General features: G+C 37.7%; 2 protein-coding genes across 2 annotated transcripts; one reads left to right on the forward strand and one right to left on the reverse strand.

Annotated features, from left to right (window-relative positions):
* Positions 1–1,639: 1,639 nt before the first annotated feature.
* Positions 1,640–8,458, reverse strand: LOC127938947 (zinc finger and BTB domain-containing protein 1). Its single transcript, XM_052535877.1, has 2 exons — positions 8,208–8,458; positions 1,640–5,748 (listed from the first exon to the last, which is right to left on the reverse strand). Exon 2 carries the CDS (start codon positions 5,742–5,744, stop codon positions 3,717–3,719), a length of 2,028 nt encoding a protein of 675 aa, XP_052391837.1. The 5' UTR covers positions 5,745–5,748; positions 8,208–8,458; the 3' UTR covers positions 1,640–3,716.
* An 840-nt stretch (positions 8,459–9,298) lies between these two features.
* On the forward strand, positions 9,299–14,199 carry LOC127938150 (zinc finger and BTB domain-containing protein 25-like). Its single transcript, XM_052534577.1, has 3 exons — positions 9,299–9,704; positions 10,756–10,934; positions 11,131–14,199. Exons 2-3 carry the CDS (start codon positions 10,762–10,764, stop codon positions 12,254–12,256), a joined length of 1,299 nt encoding a protein of 432 aa, XP_052390537.1. The 5' UTR covers positions 9,299–9,704; positions 10,756–10,761; the 3' UTR covers positions 12,257–14,199.
* The last annotated feature ends 51 nt before the right edge of the window (positions 14,200–14,250 follow it).

Consider the following 14,250-nt stretch of genomic DNA (forward strand, 5'->3'; position numbering starts at 1 on the left):
CCATCTATTACTTATTCAGTAGAAGAGTGCATTTTGACAGCCAAGCCTACACATTAAGCTTCTCAAATGCATTCATGAGGTCAGTTCATAATGTGTTAACGGATGTTACAAACATACTGTAACCATAAGCACAAAACAGCGCCACCAAGTGGATAATCAAAGAGTAACACGAAAGCGCATAAACAAGATCAGGCAGGCAGTGGTGTGCTTTGCGCTTCCAACAAACAAGCAAGAAGAAATACATGCACACGGACAAAAGATAGTAGATTGATTTTCCAATTGCCAAAAATATCTATTAATGAACAATTATAAGGTAGGTAGGCCTGTAAGAGGAAGAGTACCGTCAATAAACCCAACAAAGTTTAGTACATTTTACATTAAATGAGCAAATCAATAAATTTGCAATATTTAAAGAAAGATTTGTTTAATTAAAAGCATTCCTTGGTTCTAATGAAGGGTCGTTTTATTAAACCGCTTCTGATGTCTTAGTCAGGTAGACTATTTACCCAATAAGAACGAAAAGTTCCTTCCATGCTAAAGTAATTTGTTTGGACAAATACAGAGTTTGTATGCGTCACAGTAAGCGCCACAAGAGGTTTCCAGGCATCTAGAGATGGTTTCCAAAACCACAAGCTCACTGGCTGCAAAGGCAGTCGAGCTGTTGGAACATGTAGGCATTAAAAGGATTTAACCAGACATAAACTAATTTGAGAGCCTGAGATAGGGGCTGTATAGGCATTTTAAGAAAATAATTTTAGCAAAATACAGGCCATGTATGGGAGGGATGATTCTGTGCTGATATTTAAAGTTCAGCATAGATGTGGCCTAACAGCATTTGTGCGGATTTCCTCTGTATAAATCCCTAAAACAATCTTAATATGATTCTCAGAGAGTGGTACATAAAAAGCTCCCCTAGAACTTTGGGTGAAATAATATGAGAAATGTCACCATCTAGAGGTTAGTGATGGCACTATCCTCCAAACAAACAAACAAACAAACACTGTTATTGTTAGGTCAATGTGTTTTGATTCTGTTTTCCTACAGGCCTATACAGATCGCTTCTTGTTCCAACTTTGCAGCTCAATTTCAGACAGCTTCTAGAGGGCATGATGATTATTATCAGTGCAGCTACTGAACATAATAATATATTTAACTGCCTGCCACTGCATTTCACATGATAACACAGGCTGAAGAAATTGTCAAAGCAATGCATTGTCATACACAATGAAGAAGCATGATGCTCAGTTTATCAAATTAATATTGCTTGCTAACTTTACATAATTAGTAAATAATACAGTAAATAATTAGAAAACTAATTATTTAAATTAACTTTTTTTATTATTATTGTTATTATTAGTAGCAAGCTACTGTGTTTGATATGGTTGGATAAATATAGGGATAAAATATCCCGGATGGGTTTGTAATGATCATTTGCATGGCAAATATTACGCTGCCATTACCCAACAACCAGAAGGTTGTAATAATTCAGCAGGCAGCCTGTAGTCTGACTACAGAAAATACTTCATATGATAAATTAAAATTGTCAGATTAAACAGTAAACACACCTTATAAGTCATGGTTTGCATTCACGTTCATGAATTATCCACGAATTTTGTTTCAAATGCATCACACAAATCACTAATTTTTGAAACTTTTATTTTTTCTTAAATCCAAAAATGTATAAAACACTGAAGGATTTTTAAAAAAAATGTGATCAAAACACAATATTTGCATATATTCCTTGCAACATTTCTACCAAACACACACACACAAAAAATATTTTCACTAGGTTTAGATCACAACACAACCCAAATACATTGTTGAACAGCCAGTGTAAATGTCAAAGCTGTTTGTCTGTAAACTAAAATGACGTGCTTGCTTTGGTCCGTAATCATAATTATTTTTATTGAAAACTGATCACAAATGTAACTACCGATGAAGAATGCAAGTAAGCCGCATAAACCTCACCGTAACACAGTCTTGATATACTTTTTATACAATCTATACATTAAGTCGTTAAGCTGTGTGAGCCTGAATAGGTCAGTTTACTTGAATGGGACAACTTATTTCAGAAAAAAGCGTAGAGCACCAACTGTCTTTTTAGCCAGATTGCCTGCTCTTAATCCAATCATTAACTGTGTTCAGATTAATCTGTATTATCTCATGGCCATGTTGATGGTTCATGGATCACAGCTCCAAAAATCTAGTCTTTAGCCTGTATGAACATCACATGATTAAACATGAAAAACACAAAACCGTAAGAAAAAAAGACTCCGACTTGGCTATTTCACAAGATACAGATCGACAAAGCAATTGTTTATTAATCCAAACGTTATAAATTACCCTACACCCTTGTGCAAGCATTATATGGCATTTCCACATTCGCATCAAGCCACAATAATTCTATAAGGTGTGAAATATCTGAAATGTTAAGACCTCTTATAAACCCATTTAAGCTTTAAAAAAGATGGACCCTAAACAAAAGCATATAGTTTGATTTGCTCCGAACAAAAACTGCATAGGCTGATAAGAATTGTATACCATGTAATCCTTGTTAGAAACAGATCGTGTACAAACTGAAAAAATGTATAAATCCGTTTATATAACATGAATATCTTTGGGATATTGAAATAACTACACAATAAATGTTGTTTCACTCCATGAAACTGTTCACAACAAGCACACTAAATTAGGGCTGAATTTACAACAGTTTGCATAGATTTCTGGGTTTTGTATGAGTTACGATTTAGCAATTACAGCTAGCTGAAAGACATCAACAAGAGTGTTTTTCTCTTTTTTTATTACAGTATTTTTAGTGTTCTGGTGCAAGGAGGGAAAAGTGCCCGCATTCTATTAGCAATCTATTCTCCTTTATTATCTCAGTGCTTAAGAAGAATAGTTTGTCTAAAAATGTCATTTTCCCATGCTCATATCATTCCAAACCTGACTTTCTTTCTTTTGAGGAACAGAAGAAAATATATTTTAAACAATGCTTTAACATCCCCCCAAAACAACACTGGACCACACTAACTTTCATCGTATGGAGAAAAGAAGTTTATAAAAAGCAGATATTTTTCAAAATATCTTTTTTTGTGTTCAACAGAAGAAAGTCAGTCATAAAGTTTCGGAACAACATAAGGGAGATTGAATGATGCTGGAATTTTAATTTGGATGATCAATCCCTTTAAGGGCATTTGATCATGGAGGATTATGACAGGTAACGTCACCAGAGCTGCTGGAACTAATGACAAAATGGAAGCTGTATGTGCTTGTGTTCACTAAAAAAGCACCACCAATAACATAAACAAATGACCCCTTTGACAAAAGTTCTCTTAACTACCAATGATAAACTTGTGTACCATCATTAAAGCTTTGTGAACAGACATTAATTATTGAATGTAAAACTATTAGCCTTGGGCCAGTTTCATAACTACAGACCTATATAGCATTTTAAACTGAAACACCACTGATAGTGTGATTTAGTCAATATCTAGACTTAACCAGTGTCTGGATATCCATCTCGAAGCATCAGAAAATGAAGACAAATGCTTAAAGCACTATATCCCACCAAAAACATCTAGCATCACATCCAGAATTTGCATACACATGGAAAGTGCAGTTGTAAAGGTTACAATTGGTGTCTAAGTGCATAGATTTGGTCTCACATTTACAGTATGGCTTATTTGAAAGAGTCAAGGGTTGCAGAGAGAGAACTCTCATTGTCTCTTGGTGTGCTTGGAGTTGTAGTGGCTCCGCATGTCTTTGCGGAGACGGAACTTTTCTCCGCAAACGCCACAGATGTACAAATGCACATCCATGTGCTTCTCCAGATGTTCGCCGCTGGGGAAAATCTGGAAACACACCTGGCAGATAGTCTCTCCGGCAGACAGATGAGAGATCATGTGTCGCACGTGATCGTGTTTGAGAAATGTACCCTGCTCACACACGGGGCAGACGTACCGCGCCATTCCCTTGTGCATGTCAGTGTGCAAGCGCAGCTGCCGCTCGCGCAGAAACTGTTTCCCACAGGTCTGACAGGTGAACTGCTTTTCCTTGGTGTGCACAGTGTAGTGCTCCCGTAGGTGACACCTTTGGTAAAAGCCTTTGCCGCAGATCGCGCAGAAATGCTTGCGCCGATGGTCTGGATCACCACTGTCTTCCAATAGAACGGGCCGGAATGGCTCCTGCTCCGGACAAGTCAAAGTGTGCTCCACTGCAAGACTTTCACTTTCAAATATCAGCCCACAGAGTGGACAGCGGAAGCCCAGGTCAGCGCCTTCCAGCAAGCTTTCCTCCATAGCCTCAGCATCTTCAAGTACAAGCGAATCCTCACCTGGGGAGTCCATCTCGGCCCCTTGGGGTTCACCACATCGCTCTGCGTGCTCTTGCAGCTGCCTGCCTTTAATGAGCACTTGGCCGCACCTTCCACAGGCACAGATATGTCCCATGTGGCTGGATATGTAATGAGCAGACTGATCCTCCTCCGTCAACAGGGCTCCACATAACTCACATGGAATGCACGCGCCATCTTGCTTTTCTTCTTTGATCCGCTGCACCTTTGGATCAGAGATTAATAACCCTGTGCTTTGGCCCTCCAAAGCATCCATGGCAGATACTCTTGGCTCTTCCTCGCTGTCAAACTTCAGCTGGTCTGCAAGATTGTCTTTGTTCACTCTGGTACGAACTTTGCAGCTCCCTACATTATGGTTGCCTACCTTTACAACTTTTATAGTTTCCAAATCGGTCTCAGAATCGTTGTCTCGCTCCACTTTAATGGTTATATTCCTGGAGAAGGTAGCTTTATTGTCCATGCCCGTGGCAACAGACCGGATCACCTTCTCTGTGTCCGGCTTATGGTCTGGCCAGTCCTCTTCAACGGTTCTGTGCTCATCCGTACCCTCTGAGGTTGAGCTCTCATCTTTTCCAGCATCGCCGTAAACCTCTTTGCTAACCTTGGGTGTCTGGAAAGCTTTACGATTGGTGCATGTGAGGATGTGTTCAATGAGGAGCTTTTCACAGCTAAACACAAAACCGCAATCGTCGCAAGTGTACGTACGGCCAAATCGAGGGCGTTCTTTCATGGCAGAGCTTCGGCCTGATGTTCTCTTCCTTAAGTCACATGGCTGGTCTACTACGGTCTCGGAGTGTGGCGGAGGGTGTGGTATGACCACATCTTCAGCAGGCCTGACAGTTGAGATGTTAATGGTCTGACGAGCAGTTGTGGTTGAGGCTTTGGGTGCGCATTCATTCTCAGAAGGGCTTGGTCGCTGCTGTTCAAACATTCGAACGCCGAACATCATCTTGCTTCCCATCACGCTGGATGAGGACGAGGAGCTGGTTGATGAAGAGGACGATGCAGAGGACGAGGGTGTCAGATTGGATGTTCGGATGTCTCTGAGGTCCTCAAGCGAGTCAGGGATGTAGTACATTTGTAGGTAGACCATAGATGATTTCAGCTCTTCAAATTCATAGTGATCCATGACGATTCGGCCAAGGTACATGAGCTGCAGGATGAGATCGAAACATTCTGCGGTGATCTGCATGTTGCTGAGATCAAAAAGTGCAGTCCCCTGCTGATCCCGGATGAACATCATTCTGAAGTAAGAGCTGCAGGCTGCCAGCACGGCCTTGTGGGCCCTGAAATAAATGTCCCCTATAGCAATGCAGCAGTCACAGAGGAAACCCCACTCCCTTTGGTTGTTGAGCTGCTGCAGGACATGCTCACTGTGGCTTGGCCTTGCCATTACCCTGTAAGGAATCATAAAGAAAAACGTAATACATCAGCAAGACACACCTTTGAGGAATCTTTTTTTTCCCCTCTTACAGGCGCCCTTTGGCCATGACTATATCATGATAATATCATGACTATTATGTATTGATTTGTAAAATTAAGAGTTGGTCTAACTGTGGAATGGAATGGCATGCAAAGATCTCAAAATTAGGGATGTAATGATTCACTCAACTCACGATCCAACTCACAATTTTGATTTCACAATTCACGATTTTCTCACAATATTCTTTTTTAACAATGACAATCACAAAAAAAAAATAATAATAATTTTGTGAAATTAAAATATAATGAAACTAAATTGAAATTTTAAAACAAACACCAAATCAAATAAGTAAGTTACACAAAATAAAAGAAATCTCTTAATATAAAATATTGTGTTTGTGTCGCGTTCCGAGCTGATAAGCGTTCCGCGCTGAGCAGCGCAAATGAGTAACGCAATTTAGTTTTGCTTTCGTTTGCCATTTGATGTTTCTCATATGCAACAGAAATGGCAGCACTTACGAGTTGAACAACATGGTGGTCATGCCATTGCGACTATTCACAAAAATTACTCGCTCCGAGTACATTTCCATGCAGAATGAGTAGTTTTCAATCTAAGTTATACTGTATGATTTTTAAACTTGAAGCAAAAACAAAATGGTCTGTCTTTGGTTTTGTGAAACTATACTACATAAAACATATCTGAATAATACAAGCTGAACGAGATGTAGATTCACCCTCTGACAGCAGGTGGCGCTGCAGTGAACAGCAATGATACAGTGTTTCCTGGGTTACCACTGTAAACAAAGCAGAGCTTATGAACACTACTTTAATATGCATTGTTCAGAGGCAAGATGAAAAGAAAATATAACCGTAACCTTTCTAAAGATAGTTAGTTCCTCTCAGAGACACACTTATATAAACTCCTTCTCCAACTGTATCGTTTGGCATCTCAACTGATTTGAATGGTCACATATTTGAATCGATTTTTAAAAAGGCTCGCAGCTAATCTCTACATCCCTACTCAAGATAATTTTTTTTACAATTTGACTATTTTTAAAAACACAACATTTCAGGACGGGAAACCCAAAAGCAGCCAAAGATGTGTGAATGCATTTAAAGCACAATAAAAACAATATAGTAATATTGTGGAATATTATTGCAATTTAAAAAGCTACATTTTCAGCAGCCATTACTCTATTTTTTATTTTATTTTATTTATTTATTTTTGCCGATTTGGGGGTTCAATAAATGTTTCTTATTATTATAACAGATACATACAGTTGTGCTGCTTATTATATATATATATATATATATATATATATATATATATATATATATATATATATATATATATATATATATTTTTTTTTTTTTTTTTTTTTTTTTTTTTTTTTGTGGAAACCATGATACTTTTTTAGGTTATTTGATGAATACACAGTTCAAAAGAAAATAATTGATTTGAAATCTATTGTAACATTATACATTTCTTTACTGTTACATTTGATCAATTTAATTTTGCTGAATAAAATACATTTCTTTTTCTTTTCTTTTTTTGAATCTTATTGACTGCAAACTTTTGAATGGTAGTTTATGGAAGAAAAATCTAGATAAAATAGACAAAAATAAAATAAAATACGATATGTCATGTCAGTACTGGATGTAACACAAGCCTAAGTAATAGCCTTTTGCCAGTTAGCCAACAAATATAAGTGGAAGATAAGACAATATTTTAATATATTATTAATGATAGTTTTAAATATTTTAGATGTGATTATATTCCTTGCTTTATTATTAATTTTACAAATAAAAAAAAATTAAATAGGTTGCACTGATTTCTAACCATCTGAGCAACTCAGCAGGTTTAATTCCTCAAGGTCATACTTCGTCAATAAACTCAATTGACTGGGATATAATAATTAAAGGAGTCTAGCGAAATCTTAAGTTTATTTGCAAAAAAAATTATCATTCAGAATAAAATAATAAATATCAGACAGCAGAAGATATAAATTGTGTTCATATAATCAATTAGCTTAATAAGAGTTGGTTTAAATAGTACTTGTTTCCGTCGTTCAGCTCCATTATAAGGCCAAACAGAGAGGTTTACATCCCGCCCTCGCGTTCTCATTGGCCTATTTTAGAGACAGAATCATGCGGGCGTTGTAGCTGTCAATCATACCGCACTTAAAAGTAAAATCAAACTACTTGGACAACATACAATAGATCTGACCATACGATTATCCTCAGGGACAACATTAAGTTTTTAAAGGATCTGTTACTTAAGAGACAGCAGAACAGAATATATCTAACCAATGTCGAAGGGAGAGCTCTCACGCAAGCATGCAGTGCCACCCCCGCGCAGCTTCCCGCACATACGCTATGAGCTTCACATTACTGCAGCTCGTGTTTACACGCAAAACACACTGAAAATACTCACCGGCGGTAATGGGCGCTAACTTGTAGCGAACGACAGAATTCAAGTTAAAACACAGAGCGAAGAAGTTCCACCTCTCTTGCCTACGTCCACACAAAAACTTAGGACGAGAATAGCTAATCTCGAGGGCGAAGCCCCTTCTGTGTAGCGCGGATGAAAGAACTTCCGCACAGCCGCTCTGCGAGCTCTATCACCGCACTGAGATCCGGCCCCGCTCACGCAAATCCAGCACGCCCCAGCACGCGCAGCACAGTGAAAATGCAACCAAACCATGTATGAAAATATGCTCTTCAAGACGAGCCCTTGCAGTAACATTCGTGCTGAAAACGAAATAGAATAATGTTACAATGCAGACGAATAGCTCATTTTCCACAATAACTACTTTCAAATCATTTTTTTATGTGTAGGCCTATAGATTATATATATATATATATATATATATATATATATATATATATATATATATATATATATATATATATATATAAATCTTTCCTCTGTATTGCTGGCATTACCATCATGCCAAGCATTTTAGAGATCTGAATTTCTGCAACAACAAAAAAGGTTGTTGAGAATTGTAATTTCTTGTTTAAACATCAGAAATGTCACTATTTTTTTTACATTATCACAGCTTTTATAAGTCATAAACATGTTTTAGTTTAAAATGTACATTTTTACATAATTGCAATTCTCAATTAGCTATACAAATATAATAAAATATTATAATATTATAATATAATTATTAAAATAATTATACTTTTTTATATACATTCAAAGTCAGTTGACTGCTTGCTAACTTGTGTCCAAGAATTTATATATATATATATATATATATATATATATATATATATATATATATATATATATATATATATATATATATATATATATATATATATATATATATGTAAAAGGTCATTAGCCTACCATCACATGTTATACCACCTGCAACACTAATCGTAAATTAACACCATAACTGACACTTTAAACCAAAATCCACCTGGTTAGATCTTTATTGCATATATGATAAATGTTGGGAAACAGATACGTTTATTTTTATAATTATTATTTAAATTATTATTCAAATTGGTAAAGTTGTTCCTACATAAGTGTTTTACAATAAAACAAATTCACGAGCGCCTCTGAAGGTCTGTCAGACCATTTAGCAAAACTGGCTCTGCTCTCTCGTCTAGATGCACGTTGTCATACTTCATGCATTTCGGTTCAGTGACTTTTCCCACACTAGATAACTGCTATAGTCTATTTATATACATGCGCCTTAGTCTTCCTTCGACATAGAAGAACGAAAACGCAACGAACGTGCATGTAAGTACGAGCAAAGCGTTTGCATCGCATGTTTCCACTATGAGTGTGTCTGGACCAGCTAATGTACAGTACGGTCACGTGACGGATAACAAGCTAAGCCGTAAATCGCTTTTAGGAAGAACCGCGAGTCCATAAGAGAATTTTCCTGCTGCAACACACACGAAATTATAGTTGGTAAGAACACATTTTTTTGGGACCGTGTTAATGCATTATGTCTGTGCGTTGGTGCATGCATGTTTTGTTGGCCAAGGTGCATGAAAACGTACACCGTTTCTTCGACAACACTTGATCGGTGTAGACCAGACGTGTGAAAATTACGATTCTGTCGTGGACAAATCTGGGATTCTGTACATGCAGATCACACAAGCATGAATTACATAGGCTACACGCTCTTTTGTGTGTTATCCATCCATTTGTGACATTTCCCTATGCGACGAACAATTGCTGTTTGTAAATGTCCTTTTGTGTAATAATTTTAAGAAATCGCTCTCAGTTATTGTGATCATGTCGACACACAATGATTTTAAAATGTTACACTGTAAACATTACAGACAAGCCAGTCGTTGAGGTCTCTCCGTTCATATTATGGAAATAATAATAATAATACGATGACATTCTGCTGTAGATTAAGTTATACATTACGAAAAACGTACAATGTAGTTATTAATGGATTTTCTGAATAATATGTTTTATAGGGAATGTAAGAATGCCATTTACCAAAGCATTGTCATAGTAGGTTTCACTGAGAAAAAAAAAGGGAAATCCTATCCAGATGTAAACAGCTGGGTAGTCTCAAAAACGTTTAAAATATGATGTCTATTTTGATCGATAGAGGCCGCCAGTTACTCATACAACTAAGGCTCTTCAGAGACTCATTGGTTGATTCTGGTACTTGCTAGATCATCATGTTAAGAGACATTTGGGACAAAAAAAATTGTCTGGAAAGACAAAAAGGAGAAATCTAGTTTAAAAGTATATGCCTTGGTATTCATAGTGGTTTCATGCATTTATTATTATTATTTTTTGTGCAATTTATTTAAAAAAAAAAGTCAAATCTACAATATCAATATCAGTAAGTTTTTCATAGAGCTGCTGTATTTCACCTGAACAAAACATGATATAGGTAAATGCTAGTATTATTAATACCTGCTTATAACATACAGCAGAGTAAGCTAGTCAATTTAAGCATAAGAATTTATTTGTTTTGTCTTTGATTTTGTTAAAGGTTGAGATGGACGTGTCTGGCCACAGTCTGTTCCTTCTGCAGCAGTTGAACGTCCAAAGGGAGTTTGGCTTTCTGTGTGACTGCACTGTTGCCATTGGTAACGTATACTTCAAGGCTCATCGTGCAGTCCTTGCTGCCTTCTCAAACTACTTCAAAATGATCTTCATCCACCAGTCCAGGTTAGTGAATGTTTCTTGAAGACTGAAGGGTCACTGGTTCTGATTATCAAGTAAGCATGGGGAGGAAGTCAAGATAGATTTTATAAATATTAAAGGTTTAATAATAATAATACAGACCAAATGTTTGTTATTAACCATACTTTAAAGGATTAATTCATAGCTGATTTTATTTTTGATGACTTTCTGGCTTTTTCAGTGAGTGCATTAAGATCCAGCCCACAGATATTCAACCAGATGTCTTCAGCTACCTTTTACACATCATGTACACAGGCATGGGTCCCAAACAACCCGTAGACCAGGGCAGACTTCAAGAAGGTATCAAGTTCCTCCATGCATACCAGCTCTGCCACAAAACAGGTGAGGGTGGCCCTGATGCATCCTCTGAACCCCTCCGTATGTCCAACCTGTATGGCATCCAGATCTCTTCACAGTTGGCCAGTAAAGAGAACTCGGGCCTGAAGGCTGGTGGTTCACGGGACCCTGAGGATGGCCGCTCCAGCACTAGGGCTGATCGCACACATGGCCGTTTAGCTCTCGCTGTAGGGCTGGAGGGCATTACATCTGAACGACAGCCTCAAAGCTTCCGCGCCGCATCCTCAGTGGCCTCGGGGGATGACTCTGACATTTCGGCACGGATAAAACAGGAAAGAGCAGAGGAGGAAGAACAAGAAGGTGACAAAGAGCCTTGCTCTCTCTCCCCAGCTCAGGTGAGCCCCTGTCAAGCAGGTCTATTTAAAGATGGCCCTCTAGCGCTTTTATGCCCTCGGTGCGGTGAACGCTGTCTGTCACCTGAAGGCCTACAAGAGCACCTATTTACCCACGCAGCCTGTGCCCTCGAGCCTAGTGGTCTAATGGAAGGCCCTTCAGAGGACAAAACCAGGGAGCACAAGTCCCTAGAGGAGAGGCCTCCTCACAATGAGCGCATAGACTCTGGCAGTCTGGAGGAGGCCTTACGGCAGAGTCAGGCCCTGGCAGATGAGCTTGCCGTGGAACTCAGACAAGGTAGTGGGACTGGATGGAGCGGCAGCCCGTTGGCAGCCTTCACACGAAAACGAAAGATGGCCTGTGCCGTCTGCAACCTTCGCTTCTCGCAGAAGAGCCAGCTGCAGGAGCACATGTTCGCACATGTGGGCAAGCCACTGCGATACCATCGCTACAGCCGCTTCTGCGGGCAGCTGCTCCATGGCTGTGAGGGCCAGCCAGATATTACCACAACCACAGGAGAGGAGGCAGCCAAGGACACTCAGGATAACGGCAGCTCCTGCTACTCACTGGACTCTGAGGTCTCTCAGGAGAGTGTGGACGCAGTGACTGTAGAATGATGTAGTGTTTGACATATATTCATGCAAACACACAATGACTGTTAAAGGAATATCTGGATTTAGTACAAGTTAAGCTCAGTCAACAACATTTGTTGATTACAACAAAAATTAATTTCCACCTGTCCCTCCTTTTCTTTTTCTTTAAAAAAAGAGCAAAAATATGTTACAGTGAGGAATTTACAGTAGGAGTGAATGGGCATAATCCATACATGTAAAAAAAACTCACTGGTTTAATAAGACATAAACAAAATATGTTAACATGATTTTAATTTGGGGAAAAAATATCTTACCTTTTCTGTGTAAAGTTGTATCTAATTTTACAAATTCCATGACATAAAACATAAAGCCTATGGTGTGGAACTTCAGTTTTTACACATAAGCTGGAGTATGCATACAGTGCTTGTGAGTGTGACATACATAATTTTTAACAGAATAATGTATATGTTTTTTAAAGAATCATGTTTCTGCTTTTAATTCCTCCAGAATTGGTCCCCATTCTATTACATTCCAGTATCGCGGTTTTTGCTTTTTAAAATTGTCAAAATTGCTTTGTGTTAACATTATTCTTTAAATTATGTTGATTGAGCTGAACTTCTATTAAACCCCAAATTTTCCTTTAACAAATTTAGTTTTCTGCCTCAGCACTTCTGTCCTGTCACAAAAGTCCTTGTCAATGTTAAAAAATGAGAATTTTGGGTTGCACTTTATTTTACAGTCTGGTACTAACTTGTATTTATAGTGTACGTACAGTGTATTTATCTACGAAAGTTCTGGTAACACAAGGTACAGTAACTACATGGGGTAGGGTTAGGTTTAGGGGTAGGTTCAGGGTTAGTACCTAGTTATTACATAGTTATTGTAATTACTGTAATAAGTACATAGTATGTACATGAGGAACAGGACTGTAAAATAAAGTACTACCTAATTTTGTTTAAAACTTAGTGTTGATGATTGTAGTGTTGTTGTATAATGATGTTGCTGACTCTTGGGTGACTGAACACTTTTGGATCAATTATATATTAAAAATAAGGATAAGATTGACAAGCATGTGCGTGTGAAACTCAAATAGCACTTTTAAGTGCCACATTTGACCACAATCAAAATATTTATTTTCAGAGGCCTGCCTAAGATAATAATATGATTATTTTTGACCTAATGAGTGAAACTGAGCATATATTCTAAAAAATTTCTTCCCTAAATGGAATTTACTATCCAAAACTGGTTCAGTGCCTTAGAATATTTTTGCCAAACATTTCTGTAAAGAAAAACACTATTGCTCAGCCAGTTGAACCAAATCCAGCAGTCTTTCATTTTTCAAGTTAACAGTGAACAGTGCCTATTTGTGCAAAGTTGTCCAAGACGTCTACACAATCAGAATAATCTATCAAATGAATGTGTGCAACTGGTGCTTTTCTAAAAGCTTTTTGATATGTTGAAAGACTTTCACAAACACAAGAGTATAATACAAGTTTGCTAACAGTCTTACTACATAAATTGAGACATAACTAGAGAGATGGGACAATGCCACTGTAAATGTCTAATATACCACTTCCTGACAAACAAAGCAATGGCACATTCAGTCATGTTTCAAAAGCAGACAGGTCATTTTCAAAAGCTGAGACATGACAAAATGTTTTATTTAGAATGATCGATCAATTTCAAGACATCACTGATGGTATACATGGTTTCTTTGTGCTGTATTCGAACTGTCAAAGCACCACTTTTTGCAGTTATATCCGTTGAATAATTGAGGCTGGTGTACTGTGATGAGTATATTAAATCAGCAAAACTTGCATTCGTGTTATTTGTGTGATGTGTGTAGTGTATTTAAATAGTCCCTTTCGATTTCATTCATTATCATCACTCCGTGCCACTGTGTGATAATGTGTTTGGGTATTTTTTTTAATAAATGGCACATTGAATAAACTGTGTTTTATAATGCATCTGCTTTGTTCACTTGTCATTGGTTTCATTGGCACTGATTAGGGATTGTG

The sequence above is a fragment of the Carassius gibelio genome, chromosome A20 (assembly GCF_023724105.1).
Source record: "Carassius gibelio isolate Cgi1373 ecotype wild population from Czech Republic chromosome A20, carGib1.2-hapl.c, whole genome shotgun sequence".
Lineage (NCBI taxonomy): Eukaryota > Metazoa > Chordata > Actinopteri > Cypriniformes > Cyprinidae > Carassius > Carassius gibelio.

Bases quoted from the DNA above. Each gene is read 5' to 3' on its own strand.
- LOC127938947 (XM_052535877.1), bottom strand. From the start codon at position 5,744: ATGGCAAGGCCAAGCCACAGTGAGCATGTCCTGCAGCAGCTCAACAAC.
- LOC127938150 (XM_052534577.1), top strand. From the start codon at position 10,762: ATGGACGTGTCTGGCCACAGTCTGTTCCTTCTGCAGCAGTTGAACGTC. The intron at 10,935-11,130 runs GTTAGTGAATGT...TGGCTTTTTCAG, and splicing joins ATCTTCATCCACCAGTCCAG to TGAGTGCATTAAGATCCAGC.